The following is a 24248-nucleotide window of genomic DNA, read 5'->3' on the forward strand; positions in this document are numbered from 1 at the left end:
GGATGATAATAAATAAGTGTAAAAAGAGTTAACAACACACCCTTTAAGCCAAGAAAAAATACATCAGGAGGGACAGTCACAATTGAGTGGATGACAGAAGGCATGAGGGGCTGGGCCATAGGGCCAGGAGGGAAAGGGGCAAGAGGGGTAAGGATCCCCCTGTCCAGCCCTGAGAGATGGACAGGAACAGAATAGACTGTGTGCAGCAGCTGCCAGAGGGTTTCCACTTTGCACCCTGGCCTCGGCAGCCAATCCTCCTCTGCTTGGCACAGCCCTTGCTCTGAGGCCATGATTCCGGCAGACGTCTAGCGGGACAGCGGTGTCTGCTTCAGTGACATGAGCACCGAGCGCAGTCGGGACACATCTTTGCATTGCTTGCTGCTCTTGGGGTTGAAGTCACACAGCTGAGCCACCTTCTCCCATTCTGTGCCTGGGGTGTCCTCCTTGGATTCCTTCACGAAAGCCTCCTCAGATGCCCTGCAAGGAGAGATGGGACAGAGGTCTCAGAGCTCTCTTTCTCCAAAGTCAGTGAGGACCTGCTTCCACTGAGGAAGGCTGCTTTCCATGCTGGGGCACTTTATGCAAGTCCCTCCAGCACAGGGCCCTTCACCTCAGCTTCCCAGGAATAACCTGGGAACAAAGAGCCAAAGACAGTTTGTAACAGCTAAATCTTGGAAACAACCCAAATGCCCCACAACCAATGAATGGATTAAGAAAATATGGGATTTTTTGGTGCTTGGTGCTTGTTTTTTGTCTTTTTCGAGACAGGGTCTCACTATGCAGTTTAGGCCGGCCTTGAGGACATTTTGTAGACCAAGCTGGCCTCGAACTCACAGTGATCCTCCTGTTTCAGTCTCCTGAGTCCTGGGATTATAGATATGTGTCAGGTGTGGATTTTTTTTTATATACCATAGATTACTACTCTACCATAAAGAAGGATAAGCTTGAGACATTTCTAGCTAAATGGATGCACCTTGAGGTACTCTTAAGTGGGAAAATCAGACACACGTGGTGTACTGTCTCTTTGGTGTGAACCAAAAGTGTAAATAAAGACCAAAATGTATAATAGATATTGGGAAATGGGAAGAAAATGTTCAAATGAGAAAGGGAGCAAGGGAGGAGAAGGGGGAAAGGAAGGAAGTGACAAAAAAAACACAAAAAAATGGAAACAAAGCTTTTGTAAATGAGGGGAAGAGGGATTGAAGGGAGGGGAGGGGAATGGAGAAAAAATAGAAGGTGTATCATGTACAGGTACAAATTCCCAATGATGAATTGGATCACTATGTATATCTAAAATAGACCTATAAAAAAAAATTAAGGGCTGGGGATTTAGCTCAGTGGCATAAGTGCCTGCCTGGCAAGTGCAAGGTCATGAGTTCGATCCCTTGTACCCAAACAACAACAAAAAGCAGCAGAGGGCTGAAGATGAAGCTCAGTAGTAGAGCACACACTTTGCATGCGTGATGCTCTGGGTTAGGACACACACACACAAAAAGCTACTTTGCATACTGTCACCTTCCTCAGAGGTTCCTCCCTCACACCTGCTCATGCCTTGTTGCTCCCTGTGATTCAGTCCCCAGTGTAGACCGCACCTCCTGAGCAAGTTATTTCCAAATCTAGGTACTTTCTCATTCCTTCTCCATCAGGAGCTCCCAACCTCGGACTCCTGACACTTTAAGCCCTCTGGAGAAACAACACAGTACCACAGCTATGCTAATCATTTCCGTAACATTTACCACGGTGAGATGTGACTAACCTCCTGACTAACTGCAGTGCCTTCCTCAGCACTGCTGGATGTTCTGTATGCAGAGGATTGTGGTGGACGCATATAGACATCTCAGAAAGGATCTTTAAGCCTGATAGGGTGGTACATGCCTGTAATTCCAGCATTTGTGAGGCTGAGGCAGACAGACTGCTATCAGTTTGAGGCCAGCCTAGAATACACAGTTCAAAAAATACCAAAAAAACAGAAAAAGATCTTTATATCAAAACTTACCTGGCCGTTAATGTGTTGTTATCATGACCCTTCAAGGTGGTATTCACATATACTATCGATGTAGAATCCTCCATACCCTGAGCATATCTAGTCCTTTTCAGGCCAGAACAAGTACAGCTATTATCTCTATGGAGCCATTGGAGTCTTTGTTTTGGGTTATAATCAAGTTAGGATGCAAACTGGTATGGCCTCTTCATCAGTTTAGACTGACAGTTTAAAAAGCCACTAATTGGGGTTGATAAAGCTCTTTCCTGCCATGCTAAGGCCCATGGGTTTCATACCAGCACTGCAAAGGGGAAAGAAAAAAAAAGACTGAAAAGGGGTGGTAGATGCCATTGAGTAGATGAAATCTAAACGTAGGAGTCATTAAAAGAAAGACAAGAGCCATTCATGGTGCCACACATCTGCAATCCCAGCACTTGGGAGGCCGGGGCAGAAGGATCACGAGTTCAAGTCTAGCCTGAACTACATAGTGAGACTGTCTCAAAGGATAAAGAAAATAGCCAGGTGTGGTGGTATATGCTTGTAATCCCAGCACTTGGGAGGCTGAGGCAAAAGGATCACAAGTTCGAGGCCAGCCTAGGTTACACAGTAAGTTCAAGGTCAGCCTGAACTGCATTGTGCAACCCTGTCTAAAAAAAAAAAAAAAAAAAAAAAAAAAACACCATTATTAGGTGGGAAAGGCTGGGTCTCTATCCTGGACCAGCAAGGCTTCCTGAAGAGACCCTTTCTTTTGGGAGCCTCTCAAACAAGACCCGCTCTGTGACTCAGGCACTGGCTAATGGTGGGGAGCTTGTGGGCTCTTCTGAGGAGAAGCTGGCTTACAATCAGGTCATCCATCCCCTCCCTAGAAAACCTGCCTACCTGCTGTGTGTTTATCTCCTAACCTATAAAATGGGGGTCACAGCCTCCATGCTGGCAGTGTTTCCTGGCCTGAGAAACGAGCAGCAGCAGGTGTGCTCTGTGTAGTGCTGGAGAGTGAAGATGAGGGGTGATATCCCAGGGAATGCCCATTTCAGAGTCAAGGTTCCCTGCTTTTTCCTGCTCAGAAGAGGGTGGTGCATGGGCCAGCAGTCTGGTATCACCACGGAGCCTCCTAGAAACAGACTCTATCGTACTGAATCACCTGCCCAAGCTCCCCTGTTCACACACAGCCATGTGGACGTCTTGAGAAGCCCTGGTTTTGTTCTCCACACTAGGTCTTCTTGGGTGCTCCTAGGGCCACTTAAGCTGAACGGGAGCAGAGAACCCTTGTGGCATTCCACAGAACCACACCTGTTAGACATCCTGCTTTCCTGGCTGGAAACCTCCCATGACTCCCCAAAGCCTTCAGCACCAAGTCTGAGTTTCTTAGTCCAGCACAACAGGTGCTTTGCAGCTGCCGAGCTGACACCTCCCCATCTCAGTTCCTATCCACTCCCAGCAACCCAGACCTGACAGTGCTCCAGTCATGGAGGCTGTCAGGTAGTTCCTTTGCCTCTCCCATCTTCCAGTCCCATCCTCCCCACCCAACAAATTCCTTTTGCATTTTAAGGAGCCAAATGTGGTGGCACACACCTGAAACCCCAGCACTCAGGAGGGTGAGGCAGGGGGATTTCCATGTGTTCAAGGCCAGACTGATACAACACAACACAACACATCCACCTGAAGGTCAGAATTTCTGAAACCTGTCCTGGCTCTCCCAGCAGAAAGTGGCTCCCAGAACTTTGTGTGTGCTTCCTAATCACTACATGCTTCAAGCCATGTGCACATTATTTCTTTTCTTTTCTTTTTCTGTTTTCAGACAGACAGACAGAAACAGACAGACTGGGAAGTTGAACCCAGGGCTTTCACACTGAGCTAAATCCCCAGTACCATTTTTGGTCTCACTAAATCACTAAACTGACTAGGTGGAACCAAACTCATGATCCACCTCCCAGAACACTGGGATTACAGACACGCACCAGCACACCCGCCTTCTCATTGCTCTTTGACCAGAGACTGGCATAGGGCAAATACCAGTGACCACACACAGGACAGATGAGAAGGAGGTAGGTGGAAGGAGAGGAAGGTCGCTGCCTTACTGGGCCATGTGCTTTGTGGGAGAAGATTTAACCGAGGCAGCAGCTTGGGCTGCAGTAGCATCTCCAGGGCAAGGAATAGCTCCCCAGGAAGAGCAAGCACTTGGCAGGCATGTGCACGCACACACACACCCCCACCCCCAGACATCACTCAATAATCATTACATTTTTTTTCTTCAGCTTCAGAATCCCCAATGCCACCCATTAGGCAGTCACTTTCAGTCAACTGGTGCAGGCATGAGAGGAAACCTGGTGCCATCCCAAGTCTAGGTCAGTCACAGTACCAGCTGGACTCTGAACACAGCGGCATGTGAGGGCACATGGCAGTATGGGCAGGTGCTCAGACCCAAAGCTGGTACAGGGTCCAGGGCCAAACTCAGCAGCACAATGTCTGCGTGGCAAGCATGAGGTCATGAGTTCAATTCCCAGTACCAAAAACAGAGTTGGTACCCTTAGGAGTAGGAGGGGAATGGGTAGAAAGCAACTCCTATTTATGTCTTCAGCACTCTGTGGTCTGTGTTTCTTTTGTTCATGGAAGACACCATCACCCCACCCACCCAGCAGGCATCTCTGAGAGAAGGTGCAGGGGATGCCTTGTGTTTCCCCCTCCCATGTGGGAATGGCCAGCACATTCTGTTCTCTGCCCACTCGCCACCCTGGCACCTCCACAGGGCTCTCTGATTTGGCAAAGCTGCCTCCAATCTGTCAGAGCAACGAAGGCCATGGTTGGTGCCTATCCCAGGGGTTCATTGTCCCAAGCCCAGCCACATGCATTTACACCCCATCAGCAGACGACCTGAGAAACTTTATGCCAGCCTCGAGGTGGGCCCACACCCTCTTCAGCACTCCCCCACCCCCAAGCAGAGGAGTGAAGGAGTCACATACACGTAGCCGATGATATCAGCATCTGGCTGCTGGTAGAACGCCTTGTCAGCGATCCTTGAGGGAAAGGTTAGGTTAGGTGTGGGAGACAAACAGCAAGACAGGCAGCCAGGGGGTTAAAGAGAAAGAGACAGCATTAGTACCTCCAGGGAGACTTGTTAGGAAGCACAGTTGGAAGGCTCAGCAACTACCCATAGCCCCAGACTGGACAGTGGAGGTCCGCCTCCCTGGCTACAGAGCCTTTTCTAAAACAGCGCTGATCAATGGCTCCCCACTACCCACATCTCTGCTCAAGGCCCTTCCAGCATGACACCCCAACCCTGCTAGCTCCATGCCTTTTCTTCTGCTACTCCTGGACTCGCTATAGCCCAATACACTACATCCTCTCACCCACTGCGCTGTTCCCAGGGCTAAGAATGCTCTGCCTTACACCATGCGCCTTACCCCCTGAACTCCTAGTCATCCTCCAAAGCCCAAGTCTCCAGGCACAAGGAGTCCCCTTTAGCATACTCTTTGTTTCTATGACTAACACGCAGAGGGTCCCACTCTATCCACTCTATCTATTCTAGTTCAGGTGGTGTGTGTGTGTGTGTGTGTGTGTGTGTTTGTGTACGTGCGTGTGTGCATGCTTCTCTCCTGAGTTCTTTGAGGACAGACTGGATCCTCCTCATCTCTGACTCCTCAGTGCCTGGCCCAAGCCCAGCAGTTTCTTGAACACAAGCTTGCCAGTTTCCCGAGTGTCTTTTCCTTCTGGAAAGATCTTGTAGCTTAAAGGACACAGCCTCCAAGGCAAGGGCCACTGGGTATCATCCAGTCTGAGGCCATTTCCACAAAGGTGTTCTTTGGTGGGAGCATCTGCTGTCTTTGTCCAGCATCCATGACCCTATTTCCAGGCAGACACCCTGACTGTCCTCTGGGGGACAAGGCTACACCACTATCGTCCCTGTGATTTGAGTGACAGAGGCCCGTGCACAGCCCAAGGAATAGGACTTTCACTCTAGGCCGTCCCATCAGAGTGTCCCTCCTCCTGGCTACAGTCAGTAGTCTGGCATGAGCATGTGACCTAAGCCATACCAATAAGGACCAGGTCAAGGACTATGACTGGAGCTGTAGGAAGCCTGGTGTTATTTTCACTTGGATCTCTGCAAGAACAGGGCAGAAGCCTGGAGCCACTGGTGGCCATCCTTGCCCCCCAGATCCAGGCTGGGTGCCCAAGAATGATGCCTACATAGAAGACAACAGAGCTGAATGACAGTAAAAGTAAGTGTCCACTGACTTTGTTTGAGCCCCTGATGCCACTGTGCCTATGGCCTTACCCTTGACCTTTTCAGTTATATAGGCCACTAATTTCCTTTTATTCCTTGGTCACTCCGAGTTGAGTGTTATAATTTCTAGAAGCAGTAGAATCCTTTACATGGTTGGTTCTTCACTCTCAAGGAGGCCTGGGCTCTCTGACCCTAATTCTGGCTGCAGAGGTCCAGGTCAGCTCCTAGAACTTTGGACACCGTAGCTGTTCTCTGGGACCCTGAGCCCTTTCTGCTGAGTGGCAGACATGGCTGCTTCTCCGATGTGGAGAGTGGTGAGGGCTCAATGGAAGCCCAGCTCTGAAGGGATCTCAATTGAGGAAGCAGCTCAGGGGTTTCAGCATCTCCTTCCTCCAGCCTCTCGCTACCAAATCAACCAGTTCAGGACAGTCCCTAATACCATCCGTGCTGTGGCTGCTCTCAAGTGCTCATGGCTCTCTCATGTGCCTACAGTGTTTCCTGCCCCCATAGCCCACCCACATCCCTGAGTTTCCCTCATGTCCCCAAAGCTCACTTGTGTCCCCTATCCCTCTCAGTATCCCCTAAGGCTACTTCACATCCCTGGGGCTCCTCTCACCGGTTGTTGATCTTGTTCTTCTCAACTTGTTCACTCTGGCGCTGGTTCCACTCCTCCAGATCCTTTTTGGCCTTCTCCCGCCACTCCTGTTCTGTCACTTTGGATGCAGCATCTGCAACCCCAACAGGAGAATAAGCGGCAGCCTTCCAGCGGGCACAGCTGCCCTGGATGCTTGACCCCCTACTCTCACCAGGCAGCCCCAGGGCCCACCCTCAGCCAGGGACAGTGTGAGGCCCTGAGGTTCCCCGCTCCACCCCATCATGCCCCCAAAGCTCCCAGTGAGCCCTGGCCTCACCCAGCTCCTGCAGTCGTTTCTTCTGCTCCTCCCTCCACTTGCGGATGCTCTCGGGCTCCTGGGTCAGCCTGTCAGCCTGGGCGATTGCAGCATAGCCATCAGCAGGCCCATTAGCCTCCTAGGACACAAGCACACTGTGTGTACCCAGCCCATCGCACCTGCCCAGCTCTGTGTGCTGCTCCTGCTGGGGAACCCCAGCACCAAGACACATCTGGACACCTCAACAGCCCCAAGTGACGTCATGTCCTGTGACTCCATCCTACCTTTGCACTTGCTTTTTCTTCCCTCAGCTCTCTTTGCGTGACTTCAGATAAGTTATTCAACCTCGCTGTGCCTGATCCTTGCCCCAAGCCCAACCACACTCATCCCACCACCAAGAAAACTCTTCTTTTCTTTCTTCTTTTCTTTTTGAGACAGGGTCTTGCTATACAGTTCAGTATGTCCTTGAGCTCATCTGTAGCCAGGCTGGTCTCAAACTTGCAACAATCTTCCTGCCTAAGCCTCCCGAGTGCTGGGATACAGGCATGTGCCGTCATCAAGAAATCTTTTGCCATCATAAAAGGGCTAGATAATGATACCCACCCCATAGGACTAATATAAGAAAGAAACAGTTTTCAAATACTAAGAACTTTGCCAGTGATTTAGCTTAGTGGTGTAAGCATCTGCCTGGCAAGTGTAAGGTTGTGAGTTTGATCCCTGCTACCAAAACAAAAAAATTATTAAGAACTTGGAACACTTCTTAGTACACAGGGAGTTCCTGTTAGAGTTGTATTAACTAATAACACTTTATACAGTCTGGAATGACCTCGCTTTTTTTTTTTACACATTAGTTTTTTGTTTGTTTGTTTTTTGGTACCAGGGATCGAACTCGCAACCTAGAGCTTGCCAGACAGGCACTTGTGCCACTGAGCCAAATCCTGGCCCTGACCTAATTTTTTTTTAAACTTTTTTTTTTTGTCTTTTTGACACAGGGTCTCACTATGCAGTTCAGGCTACTTTGAACTCACTTTGTAGCCCAGGCTGGTCTTAAACTTGTAGCAATCTGCCTGCCTGAGCCTCCCAAGTGCTAGGATTATAGGAATGCAACACCACACCCAGCTTTTTTTTTTTTTTTTTTTTTCCTTTTTGAGACTAAGTCTCAGTAAATAGCCCTAGCTGGACTCAATCCTGCCTCAGGCTTCCAGGTTATACGTATGTACCACCATACCAGGCTCTGAAATGATGTTACTTTCTCATGTGTTTGTTTGTGCATTGAATACTTTTATTTGTCCCTCAGGACCTCATTTTTAACCCCATTTTCTAATGTGCCTATTTATTAATCAGAATGTCACCTCTATGATCCCCAGGACGTGGTCTATCTCGTGCACTGCTGTGTGCCTAGAACCCAGCACAGTGGCTGGCACATGGCAAATGCTCAATAGTTATTTGCTGAGTGAGCAAGTGGTCCTGAGATAACACCATGCAGTGGAGAAGAACTTGGATTCTACAGCCAGCCTGAGCTCAGACCCTGATCCTGGTGCCATCGGATGTATATGTGATCTGGGGCAAGTTGCTGGACCTTTCCCAGTCTCTTTCTTCTCATCTGAAAATGGAAGCATTAGAAAGACAAACTTCTGGAGCTGCTGCTGTGATTGAATGCAACGTTAGAAGCATTCCAGGCATGGCGCAATGGCTCAGTGAACGTCAGCTAGGATTCTTACTACTGTTATTCATCCCTATTCTACAGGGGAGGAAACTGAGACCCAAAGAGGTAGACCAATGTAGTAGCCAGAATCCAGGCCTGTGCTCTGCCCATTTGGTTGCCAGAGCTGTGCAAAGCCTTGAAGGTTGTGAGCTCAGCCCACCAGGGATAAGGTTTGGTAAAGTCAGAGTCCAGATTCAGATTGATCCTAGCCAGGTCCTGCCACGCCCCTCTGCATTCCTGTCTGCACACATCCCACACATCACGCCAGCTTTGCTGCCTCCTGCCTCTCCTGGCACTTTCAGCCTGCAATCATTCCCCTCCCTTCTCCAGCTGGTGAAATCTTACTCCATCCCATGGGCTTTCAGCTACAGTCAGCAGCCCTGGGATACTGCCCAGCCCCTTGCCACCCATAAGCAGTTTTCAGGGCCCTCCTACGCTGTGCTCTCTGTCTGTCCCTGCCTTCCACTATGAGCCTCCCCAGCCCTGCTGGGGTGACTCAGGAGCTGTTGAGGGACAGGGCAGGCCCTTGCTTACAGCCCTTGAGCCCCAGTTCCATCACTTCCTGGCTCCCTGTGCACCTCCATCATGCTTTGTCCAAATTGTTGTGATTGCCTGTGTGGTTTTATGCTTTTCCCCCTGGACAGTGTTGCGTGTGTCCTCTGTCCTGTTTTGGCCATCACTGTCCTCAGCACATAGTAGGTGCTCAGGAAGCACTGGCTGATGAGTAGAAATGCCCAGAACCATTGTGTACCATTGTGTGCTCAGAGGAAGAGCTTGGCAAGTGATTTTGCCAGAAGAATACAGGCAACCTGAGTGAAGCAGCAAACACATGAAACCTCAGTGCTCTGTCTCCAGAGTTGTATGGAGTAAAGGAATAGTGGGCCCGGGGTCCAGGGCAGGGCAGGGTACTTGGATTAGGTCCAGCCTTTGGGTGGGGGAGCTCTGAGCTCTGGTCTCTCTTCTCTCCCCACAACTCTGTGCGTGTGTGTGTGTGTGTGTGTGTGTGTGTGTGTGTGTGTGTAGGCTGAACCCAGGGCCTTTATAATAAGCTAAATCCCCAGCCCTCTTCCCATTTTTTTTGAGAGAGAGAGAGCATTTCATTATATAGTTTAGGCTGACCTTAAACTAACTATGTAGCCCAAGCTGGCCTCAAATTCACAGTGACTCTCCTGTCTCAGTCCCAATTCCAAATCCCCAGCACTGGGATTATAGACATGTGCCCCTACACCCAGCCTCCAGCCTTTTATTATTTTTTATTTTGAGACAGGTTTCACTACATTGCTAAATTGCCCGGAGTATTTTCAAACGTTGGATCCTGCTGCCTCTGCTTCCCAGAGTGCCAGGATGTGCCTACATAGTGGGGCATTTCAGTTCAAAGATTTCCTCCTGTCCCAAGAGGCATTTCGAGGCCATTACGAGAATGACATAAATTGATCCCTGGCAGCTCTTCTGCCCCTTCCTAAGAAGTGGGGGATGCTATCAGGAACTCCTACCACCCCTGCCCTGCAGAACTTTCCATCCGCAGGCAGCTGCCTCATTACCTTGTGTGTGTGCATTTATCAGGTGTCCTACTTTATTTTCTTTACAGCACTGGTCTCTGTCTGAAATGACGTAGTATACCATCTCTCTCTCCCTCCAAGAATACCACCTCTAAGAGGCCAAAGGAGTTTAAAACAGAAATAAAATAAAGACATCTATTTGACCACCAAGTGATCCCCACTCCTTTAGCAAACATGTACCAAATCCAGGTAAAGCAGCAAGCAGAGTGAGCCCCCTCTCCTGTCTACCCACATGGGTGTCCAACAGGCATCCTAATTTCACTTGATATTTTCTCTCCCCATATTTGCTCTCCACCCCGGGGATAACCCCACTTCAGGAAAAAGCAGTGCAGTCCTTGCCAAGGCTCAAAGTTCATGTCAGTCCTGATTTTCCTTTTCTTCCTATCCCATATCCAGTCCAACAGAAACTCGTGAGCACACACTCTAAAATGTGCCCCTGACACAATCACTTCCCACTTGGTCCCTCTGCAGCCCAGGCAGCCTCTAACCTGGACCACTGCTGACCTCCCTGCCTCCTGAAGCCCCTTTTCCATATCCTAAAACGACGCAGGCAGTGCCTCAATCAGATGGTGTCATGTCCACTTTTAAAACAACCAAAGGCTTTCTGTAGTGGCTAGAATCAAATATAAGGAATCCAGTCTCTCCACACGTCCCTGATTTCTGTTCTTGATCTGAATATACTTTCCCCACTGGACACTGAGCAAGCTCCTCTTGTTCCCCCTCAGCATCTCTGTCTCCCCTTAGAATCCACAGCCTGCGACTTCCAGGATTCACCCATTTCCCGATTCAGGCCCCAGTCTGAGAGAGGCCTTCTCAGAGCCCCTGCCTCTAATGGCCTTTCACTCTCCACAGCCACTTCTTGGTTTTGTTTGTTTTTGGCATGCCAGGCAAGGACACTGCCGCTGACCCATATCCTCAGCACGACCATTCCTTTAAGTAACTGCCCAACAACAAGCTTTCTCTCTCTGTCCACCTGTACTCACAGCCTTGGAGTCAGCAACCCTGGACTCAGCACCAACCTCCTGTCCTGTGTTATGCAGTTAGGCTTACAGTGGTTACCTCTGTCCTGACCGTGTAGAGTTTCGTTCCTTGTCGTTATTCCCTAAACCATACAGTATAACTTTAGGAACTATAAGTAATGGACAGATGATTTTAAGTATACAGAACAATGTGTTTAGTGCTGTGCAAATACTATGACATTTTACTGCAAAGACTTGCACATCCTTGGCTTTTATGTTGTTTTGTTTTGTTTCATTTTCTGGTACCAGGAATCAAACTCAGGACCTCGCGCTTGCCAGGCAGGCACTGTGCTGCTGAGCTATACGCCCAGCCCTCATCTTAGATTCTGGCATCGGTAGAGATGGAGCCAATCGTCTGTGGGACAATTGTGTTATACTTTCTTCCTGGCACTTAGTGCTGTTTGAAATGACTTCTCTACTTACATGTTTACATACACCCCTCACTTGGCAAGTAACTAAGCCTATGAGAGCAGAGATCGTCTCCATATAGCAACTAGACAGGACACTCTGGCTGTAGGAAGATTTAAAAAATATTTATTGGAACTGAGCATATAGTTCAGTGGAACAGCACTTGCCCAGCATGTGCAAGGTCCTGTATCCAATTCCCAGCAGACAAAGAAAAAACCAAAAACCCCCACAGAACATTTATTTATTGAACAAATTTATGGACATTCAGGCTTGCAGACAGGGAAACACAAGATGTCTCATCTCTAGGAATCTGGGAGGAGGACTCTTTCACATGTAAAGACCATAGCAGGGAATGTGCTGTAACACAGGCCAGGCAGAGGGTAGACGAAAGACAACTTGACCATTCTTTCCTGGGGACAGAGGGCAACAAGAAAGGATGGGGAAAGGAGCCCGCAGACATAAGCACCACATGTGGTTGGTGCCTTTGAGAATACTGAAAACATAAAGGCCCTGGAGGTGGGAGGAAAGGGAGTGGGAGAGTGGAGAGGACAGCCTGTGGGAAAGAATCTCTCTGTATTTGTGTCTTTCAGTGTTCATCATCTCCAGAAAACCTGTCCTAAACATAAGACTCCTGTGCAGTTACAATTAAACAGTTGTCTTTAATCTTTACAAGTCTACATGGAGGGTTTTATTATCCTTATTTTATAGGTAAAGAAAGCCTAGCTCCAAAGTGCTAAGGTCACCTAGCAGGGAGCAGCAGACCTGGGATTCAAACTGAATCACTGGGTGTAAGTAAACATGCCTGCCATAGAGTAGGGACAAGGTTCCTTCTGTGTTACATGTCCACCTCCAGGTCGCCCGTCAGCTCACTTAGTAGCCAGGGTTGGAATCTGTAAGAAGCTTTCCAGGCTACAGAGCAGTTCTCTCAATGACCCTATCTGAGGGAGCAGGGAAGAACCTTGAATTTCCATTTTACAAGTAGGATAGACCTGGAAGGTTAAGTAACTAGTCCACAATCAGTCATCCGGCTGAAAAAGGCCAGGAAATGAAGTACAGGTCTTCTGACTCTGGCCAAGTTTCCACTGCTGCTTGCAGTCTGGGTCTGGGGGTGCCTGTTAGCTGCACCACGCATCCAGGCTTATTGCTTAGTGCTTTGCTTTTTGTTTGTTTTTGGTACCAGGGATCGAACTCACAACTTCACATTTTTCAGGCAGGCGCTTATACCACTGAGCTAAACCCTCAGCCCTGCTTGGTGTGTTTCATAGCACTTGATCTTCCTAGAGGTAGAGGCGGCCCTGTCTCAGGCCCAGATGTGAGGCCTGCCCGAGCTGGCCACAGAGCATGCCAGCCCTGCACCTCACCCCATCCCAGCTCCTTGGCACATCCTTCTGGGGATCAGGTCCCATGGAGACTCTGCGTGAACTCCCAGCTAAGAGTCTTACCCTTTGTGCCTTGGCACATGCTGTCCCTAGGCCAGGACCACCCCCACCCCACCCTGGAATTCTAGAAACTCACTTTCAACATCCTTTCCCTGGTCCACTTCCTGACTTAATTCAAGCTATGAAACCAGAGCAAACTATTAAACCTCTCGCGCAACATAGGTATAATGAAAGAACCTGCATCACAGGGCATGAGAGGGTTAAATGAGTTTAATCCTTACAAAGCTTTTGGATGATGCTGATACATAGGAAGAATGCAAAGTGTTAGCTCTTTACTTCTTTCTTTCTTTTAAATTTTATTTATGTGGTGGTAGGGATTGAACCCAAGGCTCCATACATGCTCTTCTTTCTTTCTAAGAACTATGTTCTGTCTTTTGTTTTGTTTTGTTTTGTTTTATGCTATGTTATGTTGTGTTTGTTTTTTGTATTTCCAGTTCTGGGGATTAAACCAAGGTCACTCTCATTGAAATATATCCTTAACCCTTTTTTTAAAAAATGTTTTTTCAAATTTTGAGACAGGGTCTCACTAGTGACTAAGTTGCCCAGAGTGAGCTCAGACTTGCAATCCTCATGCTTCAAACTCCCAGAGTGCTGGGATTACAGTCATACACCACTGTGCTCAGTTTCCTTCCTTTGTTTTCCTTTCCTTTCCTTTCTTATAATCCTCCTTCCTCAACCTCCTGGGACTATCTGCATAGACCATGGGCCTAGATTAAAACTGTTAAGACTACCCTTCCATCTGAGCTTCCTACCATCCTGGACAACCATTGCTTCTTTCCAGGTCTCTGTACCCCATTAGACACAAACTCTTTGAAGACAAACACCCCCATGGATTTGTATCTGTATCTCCTACTACAGCATAGGCCATATCACTCAATGACTGAGTTAATCAAATGAATAATAGTGGCTGATTATAAAGTGATAGGGGGTGCTAGGTTTGGTGACACACACCTATAATGCCAGCACTCAAGAGACTGGACCAGTCTCTTAGTCATTTAGAGTTCAAGGTCAACCTGGGCCATGTAATGAGTTCCAAATCAGCTTGGGATACACAGCAAAATCCTGTGTCAGAAAAAAAAAGTGACACAGAGACTGAGGATATGGCTCAGTGCTGGTGTACTTGCCTAGCATTCTCAAAGCCTTGAATCCCCCAGCACTATAAAATAAATATTGAGGGTACGTACAAACTGAAGGGCACAGCATCAGAGGAATGGGGCTTTTAACCTTCCCTGAGCAGATTGGCTTTTGAATCTGCAAAACAACAGTGACAGCATCCCATTCAAGATACACATAGGAATCACATGAAACAAGTACCATGGAAATGCCCATAGCCCATAGATGGTGCTCATGTGAGGGATGGCACAGCTATCATGGTCCTTCCTGCCTCGTGGCAGAGGCTCCATACATGCTGGCCCTCATTGCCCCATGACGAGGCCCTGGTAGGCCAAGTCCTGAAAAGCAGGTTTTCTGTCTTTCTTGTTGTTTGTTTTGGTACTGGGGACTGAACCCTGGTTCTTCATACTGAGCTACATCCCCGGCCCTCTTTTATTTTTTCTTTTGAGACAGCATCTTACTAAGTTGCTGAATTGCCAAGCTGGGCTCAAATTTTCAGTCCTGCTGCCTCAGCCTCCCAGAGTGCTGGGATTACAGGCATGTGCGACTACACATGGCTTCTGGGAAGCTGTTTGTTGACTTCTCTTCTCCAAACATCTCTGGCTTTATCATCCTATCCCTGCCAGTGAGTGTCAGAAGGACCCACAACTGGGCTCTTCCTTAATCATCTGAGCAGCCCAGCTGGGAGACCAGCTCACTGCCAGGAGACTGGCAGTGCAGGGGTCTCACCAGTAGCTACAAAAATGTTCTGAGCCCTTCTCAAATTCAGGAATGGGGTCAGGAATGCCCAGGCCCAGAAGGCAGATGGCTATAGGCAAGCTTATCTTGGCCCCACTCCTTAGCGCGCCTCTTTTCAAAGATTCCCATGCTAGCACTTCCTCAAGACCTGCTGTAGACCAGGCTGGCCAAAGGTGTGCTGTGACTTCAGGGACAGCCAGGAGGATAAGGGATATCCATCTTCAGGATTGACCAGCTAAAGCTAAGCTGAGCTGAGCTGTTGATTCCTCTAAGGAGCTCAAAGGAGGATGGTGTGTGTGTGTGTGTGTGTGTGTGTGTGTGTGTGTGTGTGTGTAGAATTTATACAGGCAGAAGTAGAGAGGAGAGAAAATCCTTCAGGGGCCTGCCATCCCTGTCCCTGTCTCCCTCCACCCTGGGTACCAAATGGAGCCCGAATAGATGTGGACAGGCTTATCCTTAGGTCACACTGGGGGCCAGGCTTATAACTGGACCTCCTATTAGCCCACCAGCTGCCAGAAAAGATTGAAGCACAAAAGCTCTGCCCAGATGCCTTGAATACGCTGCATTAGCACAGACCAGCATGTCTCTCCCCAAGGAAGTGCGGTTCAGACACAGCTATACCCAACCAAAACAGAGCTCTTGAGTCTTTCCACCAGCAGCCTGCTGCCATAGCCCTGCAGTTCCAGCCACAGGGGGTAACACAACACCAAGCGCACCCAAACAAATCAGAAGAGGTGGGTAAGCTGGAGCTTTGCCATTAAGCTTCTAAATGACTCGTCCCTGCCCGGTAGGAATCTAGGATGGCAATGATCTAAAATGATTTACAAATAAACATACCTGAGATCACTAGTACTAGCAGTGAGAAAAATAATTCCTTCTGAGACTGAGAAGGAGCCTCCCATTTCCTGCTCCCTCATTTGCGAGGTGGAGCTTTTGTGGGGTAAAGAGGAGGAGTCAAGTCAGGGGAGTCAAATCAACCAAACCAGGAAACTCCAGAACTGGCTGACTTGCTATGTGACTTTACATAAGTCACTCTACCTCTGACACTCAACTTTCTAATCCATTGACAAAATTGTCCTCTCCTAGTGTTCTAGGTAATTCTGTACTTCTAAGCTTGTCTCCAGAGCCAGGTCCACTTTAGGACATAGACATTTTGGGTCAAACCAAGTCCCTTGGTTATGCCCAGCACCTGGCAGTCCAAGTCTCAAAGCTCTAGCACACTGTACAACAGTAAACAGCCACTGTGTGGCTCTGACAGACTTAGCTGGACAGGAAGCTGCTACAATCCTAGAGGCTGACTTTTCTTGCTTGCTAATAGTTGAGTAATTTTCCAAAAACAGAACTTGGCCAGTCTCCTTGTGTAAGGTACCAGCTCATCCCGCTTATGTAAGAAAACACTTTAATTCTCCCAGAGGATTCAAGAGGCCAACTCCTCCACGACTGAGGAGGTTTCCCAGAGGCAGCCCCTTTGATCTAATCAGGGTGGGAACTGAGGTGAATTCGGTGCAGGCTCAGCTCCACCCAGACACCTAGTGTATTTTGTGGGGTTCTGGAGGTGCCATTTGTGGTCTGGGTTCTCTCAGTCTAAGTTCTATAAAACCGATGTGTATATAAGATGGGAAGGATTTAGCTGACTCCACAGAGAAGCAGCCTTGTTTGTTTTGTTTTGTTTCTTTTGTGGTGCTGGAAATTAAACCTGAGGCCTCCCCACTGAGCTGCATCCCCAGCCTGAGGAGCAGTCTTCAGGTCTACGGGTAGATTTTCTTTTTGCCCCTAGCCCTCTGCCACTATGCTATATCCCCACCCCCTTGGCATATCTTAACTAGGTTTCCCCCTTTTTGTGTTATGGAATAATTTTTTTTTTCTTGAGACAGAGCCTCACTATGCAGTTCAGCCTGGCCTTATGCTCACTGTGTAGCCCAGGCTGGCCTTGAACTCATGGTATCCTCTCGCTTCAACCTCCCTCCCAAGTGCTGTGATTATAAGCATGTGCCACCAGGCCTAGTTTATAGAAGCACTATTTTTTTTTTTTTTAGAAGCACCATTTTTTAAAAGCTTTCTTAATCCAGTGAAAGTGAAAGGACTTTTCTTATCCCCACCCTACCCTCCACCCTCAGAGTTAACAGCTGTTAACACTAGGGCACACCTTTTCAGATATTCTGTGCAAAAAAAAATTTTTTTTTTTTTTACTGGGGATTAAACCCAGGGCCTTTGCGCTGAGCTATATCTCTAGCCCTTTTTACTTTTTATTTTTGAGACTGAGTCTCTCTTGCTAAATTGCTAAGCCACCAAAGCTGAGCTCAAATTTTCAATCCTCCTGCCTTAGCCTCTCAGAGTGTTAGGATTACAGGCATGTCCCATCAAGCCCCACTTTATGCCAATATTTTTAAAACAAAAAAGCAAGACCATACTTTATGTATTATTCTGCACTCTGCTCTTTTCCACTAAACATACCGTGGACGTCTTTGTCAATCTGGGAAGCTCTTGCTCCACGCTTTATAGCATGGGTTTGTAACACAGGTTCTCTATTTATCCAGGCCCCTGATGCTAGACACTTAGGTTCTCTCTTGTGTGTCTAACACTATAAATAATCTTGCAAAGAAGCTGGGTGCTCTTTTCTAATTATTTGCTTAGAGAATATTCCAAGAAGTGGAACCTCTACATTCCACAACCTGCTTCCCTGAAGTGCTCAGACATGTGAGAGATAGCCACGCAGTTCACACTTCCACCAGTGACACAGGGCAGGGCCCTGTTCCTCCTTCATTCCCTGTGGGCTCCTGTGGGTCATTTTGTTTCTCCTTTCTGGAGCTAGATACCACTATGGATAACCTGAGGTTGCCTGTCCATCCCTATCTCCAGAGGTCCATGTTCTTCATCCCTTCCTCCTATGTGACAAGAAAATATATCAAACCCCTCCTCTAACTCCCACCTTCAAGCATCACATATACTGAACAGAATATGGAGCACTAAGCCTATGGATGATGCAGCCGTCTACTACTGAGTCCTAGGATGTCAGGACTGATAAGAAAGAACCACTTGGGGCTGGGGATTTAGCTCAGCGGCATAAGCGCCTGCCTTGTAAGCAGGCAGTCGTGAGTTCAATCCCTGGTACTGATAAAAAGGAAAAAGACAAAAAAAAAAAAAAAATAGGTATAGAAAGAACCGCTTACCTGAAACACATCTCCATTGACTGTGGTCCCCATGTCCTCAGAACCAGCTAGAAAAAGAACAAGGAGACAGCATCACTCATTGTTCAGCTTATAGCAAGCACAGAATGGTCCTGTATCAGTGCCAGAGTCAACTTCTAATACACCCAAGTATACACTGATCCCACACACATGGACGTAACAGACACATAAATAACTGGGGCTCGTCCTTGACTGTTCACGATGCCATGCACAGCCATTACCATGTTTGATTTTCATGGCTCTATTATGACATTTTAGCATTTTATAGATTCTCAAGCACAGGCTACATGATTGCCAAAGATTACCCAGCCAGGAATAGTTCCCTACATACCTGAAGTTAATCAACCAACTGATATGGCTGGGAGTAGCCTGACTGTCTGCAGCCCAGACCTGGTGAGCAGGCAGAGGTGCTGCAGGTGCAGGGCAGGGGCTACCAGAGTAGGGAAGAGAGGGGCCCACACGTCTCTGCCTGTCCCTGGGAAGCACTGAGCAATTGCTGTACCTGGGAGAGCAGCAACCACGGTTCCCATCAGGCAGCACCTGGCCTATTTTTCTTTTGTGCCCTTCCCTGGATTTTACTCTGCCTTCAGTGATGACTCTTCCAGGTCCCTTTGCCAGACATCTTATTAGTCACAAATTCCAGCAGTGTCTTCTGGGACACTGACTTTCATAGATGCCCTCCACTCTCTCCCTGATGCCCAGCTCGGCCTGGACCTTCACCAGCACTCACCTGCACACCTGCTTTGGTCTGTCCACTCTGCTAGACACCTGATCAAGGTAAAACTTGTCTCTTTCTTTCTGCTCACAGTCACAACTGTCTTCTCCAGAGCCAGGTACAATGTGTCTGTTCCTTTGGAAGGGTTCACTAACTAGAGTAGTTATTGAATAAACAAACAGACGCATTCGTTCTTTTTTTTCTCTCTATACTGGGAATTGAACCCAGGATCTCATACATGCTAAGCACATACTCTACCACTGAGGTACATTCTCAGCTCTCTAATTTGTTTTGTTTTGAAGCAAGGCCTCACTAAATTGCCCAAGGTGGTCTCAGCGTTGCATTCATTATCCTCTACCTTAGATTCTCAAGTAGCTGAGATTACAGATATGCCCACCATGCCCAACTCTTTCCTTTCTTCCTTCCTCCTCTCTCTCTCCCTTCCTCCATTGTATTAGAGCTTGAACCCAGGGCCTTCTTACTGAACTACATTCCTAGCCCTCTTAATCACTAAATTGCCCAGGATGGGCTCGAACTTGTGGTCTTTCTGTCTCAGGCTTCCGAAGTCTGGGATCACAGACTCTGCCATGGGGGCTTTGCAGGTGCTGTGCTCTGTGTCTGGACGGTTCTCCTATACACTTCTATATGGTCTGCTTCCTCACTCCCTCCAGCTTCTGCTCATATACGTGGTCTTCCTTCCAGGGTTCCCTCATCACCTGTCTCATTCACCCCTCAGGTATCTGCTCCCCAGCATGTTTGCGCTACAGCATTTACCTTGACCTGATATGAATTTAGTTCACCTGTGTATTTAGTGTCTGTCTTCCCCTCTTGAAATGGACCCTCCATTCAGGCAGAAGCCAATTCAATAAATACTTGCCTAAGAAACACATCTAAGTCTAGAGCAGTTCATGAAGAGCTTTACAATCTGGCTCTGCCCATTTTTCGTGGCTCACTTCCTGCCTGTCCTACCCACAAACCATATATTCTGCTTCCCTCTCTAAAGAATACTTTCCATTTCACAAGCTGCCTCCTCCAGGAAGCCCTGCTTCCTATATGTCCCTTGGCACTGATGGAAGGCCTCACTTCTGGGGAATACCAGAATGTCATAGAGCACCTGTGACCCTAAGGGGCAGATAATCCTTTACCAGGCTCTGTATCCTATTCACCTTCTAAGGGCTCCTGCACAGAATGGGTGACCAGTGGTTGGCTAAATGCAAGCTGGATTGCTCTGTCGGGTCCACTGTAATTTGCAAGGCCTCTCAGAAACTGCAGTGCCTCCTAGCAAAGAAAATAGGAGGCCACACAAAATTACTCCAGATAAACAAACACACCTACATGAACTACACAGGGCCATAAGCAGAAGTGATAATGCTTTAGGTCTGAAGACTGACAGGACCAAAAGGAGGGGTACTTAATCTCATATCAGTAAATAGTGATTGGTTTAGGCCTATTATGCCGGCCATCAACACCACCCATTCAGAGTCTCTGCTGTGGGTCCCTAAATGAGGGTGGGACCAATACAGGAGACCAATGGAGTTTGGCAGCATCTTCCACAAAGGGGCTTCTTCTGGGGTAATTCCTCTTCCCAGGGCTTACGTTGCCAGTCATTCCCAATGATGGGGCCTTTTGGAGAAGCTGCACCAGTCCTTCTCCCATATGACCAGCTGTGATCTCAGAACCCTCATTGCAGGCAGCTGCTCAGAGCCCACCCGGACCTCCAGAAAGTCTCTGCTCCAGTCACAGTTCCCTCTAGAGATGCATTTCAGCCTCTCTGAGAACCCACACCTATCCACACAGATGACCAGCATCTGCTCTCACTGAGCCCTCTGATTACTGCATGTTTATAATCATGGGCCGGAAACCAGAGCTTGCAGAACAGGAACAAGGCAAATACAAGGCCCATGGATAAACCCCTGGGTGTGTGGCATCCCTAGGAGCCTGACCCATTTCGAAACAAGGGCAGAGAGGGACCAGAACATTCCTCTGAGCTTACTGAGGCCCAGCAGGGGAAATGGGCTTGCCTAGAGCTGACAAACAAGTCACAACCAGGCCTGCATCCAGAAAACTGGGTGTGAAAATGTAAACCTCTTGGGCTCAACTCAAGGCTAATGAATGGGAAAAAGTGTCCATAGCTCAGGTTGGCCACAAATCCAGCCCAGAAGAGAGGCTTAGTGTGGCTCAGGCTGAGGCCTGCACCAACACTTCTTTCTCTAGGGGCACTGGAAGCTCAATATTAGGGCACTCAGTACAGAGATCATTCCGAGGACCCCGGCATGTAAGAGAAGATGACTCAGAAGTATGGATTGTGGGCCACTGCTGCAGCCAGCTTTCACCCAGCTCCAAGCAGGCCAAGGCCCTTTTTCTCAGCCCCATCCACTCATCATGGACTGGCAGGAGATTACCTGTTTGGCTACCTAGGCTTAGAAGGATCAGGTCAATTCTATCTGTGTCTGGTCACCCATTGAATAACAACCCACAGTACCTGCCTGCTCCTCAGATAGCCACTCAGAAGGGCAATGAAGCATTTGTGACCTCAGCAGGTTTGAGTCTGGGAGACCCTCAGAGGGTTGTGTCCCTGGAAGCTTCCTGGAGGGAGACAGCACATCACCGTTTCTCTCCCTGTCATCTTGGGTTCAGGGCCAACTGGCACTCCACCCTGCCAGAGAGGGATCGTCCCTATAGCAAGACCCTGGAACCCCACTGTCTCAAGAGAGGCCAAAAGTTACTCAACACGCAATGGATCCCCTCTGGCCCCTCTTGGCCTGGATCCTACCTGCCCTTGTCTTTCATGTGGTTCTCATGTGTGCAGTCTCCTACGGTCAGCCGGCCAGATTAGGGAATGGGTGGTCTTACACAGGAAGTGTGGACAAATGAATACCAGAGTGTGAACGTGGACGAACATTTCCTAGGGGTTCCCTGGGTCTGTAGGGTCTATTCTGAGGGGCTGGGCACTCCTGCTTTAGAATACCTCTATTGCTAGTATGATCAAGTAGCAAAAGACCCCTACCTCCTCATGCTCACATTTAATTACCTCCCCAGATGGCCACCGTTGCATTTGAAAGAATATGGAACCCGGAGCTGAGAGATCCAGAATCTGGGACCCAGCTAGGCAACATATTCATAATTTCTGGGCCTCTGGTATCTTATATATTACAAAAGGGTTAAAAAGGGTTGTTATATTTTTTATATTAAGGGGATTCAATGTTGCTTCAACTCCTCAGGCACAAGAACTGTCTTGTTCATTTCTGTATTTCCAGCAGATCTGTCATTCAGTTGGTGCTCAGCAAATGTTGAATGAATACAAAAATGACTAGTAAAGAGCCTCATAAACATCACACACACACACACACACACACACACACACCCTTATTTTAGTGGGCACACAGACCCCTCCAAAATGACACCACTAACAGGAAAGTGTGTTTGAGATGTACACATGAATGTAATACCCACCTTTTTTTTGAACCAAACATTTTAAGAGCTTATTCTTTCAAGCTACAACCAGAACAGGACCATCACTGATGAACATGATATCACAAAAAACCAGGCCCCAAACCCTGAGGTCTGAAGCCAACCACCATAGCTCTGAACTGCCTTTGGGAAACTTAATTAGTTCAAACTGTTGAAGGGCAGGAACACATCTAATGGGTACCCCTTTGTGCCCCCTGCCCTAACTCTGGAATCTAATGCAGAGCCAGGCACACAGAAGACAGAGTGGGCAGGTAGAAAGGGCTTACAGTCTGACAGAAACAAGCTCAGTCCTCATCTGCTGCTTATTAGTTGTTTCAATAGTGTACTTTTTTGATCTTCAGTTTTGCCAGCTCTGAAATGGGCTCAGGAATTCATATAAAAGGATTAAATGTAATTAACCTGCCTGCCCAGTGGCTGCAGGATGGCAGATGGTCCCCAGGGAAGACATCTGACTTCTTAGAGCACCAAGTGTTCCCTGCTTTCCCAGAGATGTAAAAGCTAAGCCCGAAGAGCCGAAGAGCCGAGAGCTCTGCCCTCTCCCCGGCACTACTTGACTGAGAGCCTGGGGCAGCACTGGCTATCAGAAGGCCCCAAGAGGCTCTTAGGGTTGGGCGGGGGTGGGGTTCCAGAGCCAGGCAGTGGTAAGCTGGCCTCCAGATAAAATAACATGACCAAATTCCTTCTCCCAGAGTCAGCACATCCATGACTATAGGACAGGCCTCAGCTCAGAGAGCCCACACAGGGATCTCAGGCTTCCTCCCCGTTCCACCCACGGCTTCTCTCGGGAACACACTGCCCCTGGCCTGCTCCAGTCTGGCCGCCTTCATTCTACGAAGGACGCAGAGGCCGAGGGGGCTGGGGTCACATACCCTGGGTGACAGTCTCCAGCCCCCAGCTCCAGGCCACCACGCTGACTCACCTCCACTGGAGGGTCCCGGCTGCGCGGAGGCCACCTGGGCGCGGGCAGGTGCCCCGAAGCCCTCGTCATTCTCTATGCCTGCGATCTCGCTCTCTTGCTGGGCCAGGAAGGCAGCCGCCGGGTCTTCTTCGGCCGCTTCGGCGGCCCCGCTCTCCGACGACGAGAAGAAGCCAAAGTCATCAGCCATTTTCCCCGAGTCTCCGCTGAAGAAGCCTCCGCCTGGCGCTCAGCTGTGCCCGGCGCGCCCCGGCTGCGCCCCGCGGCCGCGACACTGTCACCGAGCCGCCCGGGGAGCCGCTGCGCGGGGTCGGGCTCGGCGCTGCGCCCCGCACTTCCTCTCCGCCACCGGGCCGGGCTCGCCTGTCACTGCGGCTGCAGGCGCCGAGCGGGAGGAGCTGGGAACAGAACTGCGGTGATGTCACCGGCCGAGGGAGGGGGCACGCGGGACCGCCGGGAGGTCACCCCGCAGCGGCCACAGGAGGGCGGCAGCAGGACGGCCCGGATCGGCGCGGCGCTCAGGGCTCCCTCCGCGCGGCGCTCGCCTCCACCCCGGGGTCATGCGGTACACCGCGGCTTTAAGGGAGAAGCCCGCGGACGGAGTAGCCCCAGAGGCGCACGACCACGACCGAAGGGCAGCCGGGTCCTTAAGGGCGCGAAGGGCTGCTGCACAGCTCTTGTTACCGACCTATTCGGTAACAGTTTCTTCCCCTAAACGGGGCTCCCATTAGGACCCTGCATTACTCGATCCTGCGGTATAAGAGCAGAGAAATGAGCCTGCGGAAGCCTCCTGTGCACCTTTACGCGCAAGTCTGGGATCTTGCGCACTTGGCGACGTTGCTTCAAAGCTTTTCTCCGTGTTTCTCTTAAATACTGTGTGACCT

At 49.1% G+C, this 24248-nt stretch overlaps 1 protein-coding gene across 2 annotated transcripts; it reads right to left on the reverse strand.

The window, feature by feature from the left end:
- Window positions 1-28: 28 nt before the first annotated feature.
- On the reverse strand, window positions 29-23767 carry Cltb (clathrin light chain B). Of its 2 annotated transcripts, XM_003473231.5 has the most exons (6): window positions 23368-23767; window positions 18245-18291; window positions 7115-7232; window positions 6820-6931; window positions 4942-4995; window positions 29-477 (listed from the first exon to the last, which is right to left on the reverse strand). In XM_003473231.5, the coding sequence occupies exons 1-6, from the start codon at window positions 23552-23554 to the stop codon at window positions 306-308; spliced, it is 690 nt and encodes a 229-aa protein (XP_003473279.1). In that variant the 5' UTR covers window positions 23555-23767; the 3' UTR covers window positions 29-305. The 2 variants fall into 2 exon arrangements, with proteins under 2 accessions (XP_003473279.1, XP_005005228.1); XM_005005171.4 differs by lacking the exon at window positions 4942-4995 and having other exon boundaries at window positions 23368-23761.
- Between the last annotated feature and the right edge of the window lie 481 nt (window positions 23768-24248).

The sequence above is a fragment of the Cavia porcellus genome, unplaced genomic scaffold (assembly GCF_034190915.1).
Source record: "Cavia porcellus strain 051 isolate PalLab524CR breed Dunkin Hartley unplaced genomic scaffold, mCavPor4.1 scaffold_19, whole genome shotgun sequence".
In the NCBI taxonomy this organism is placed as follows: domain Eukaryota; kingdom Metazoa; phylum Chordata; class Mammalia; order Rodentia; family Caviidae; genus Cavia; species Cavia porcellus.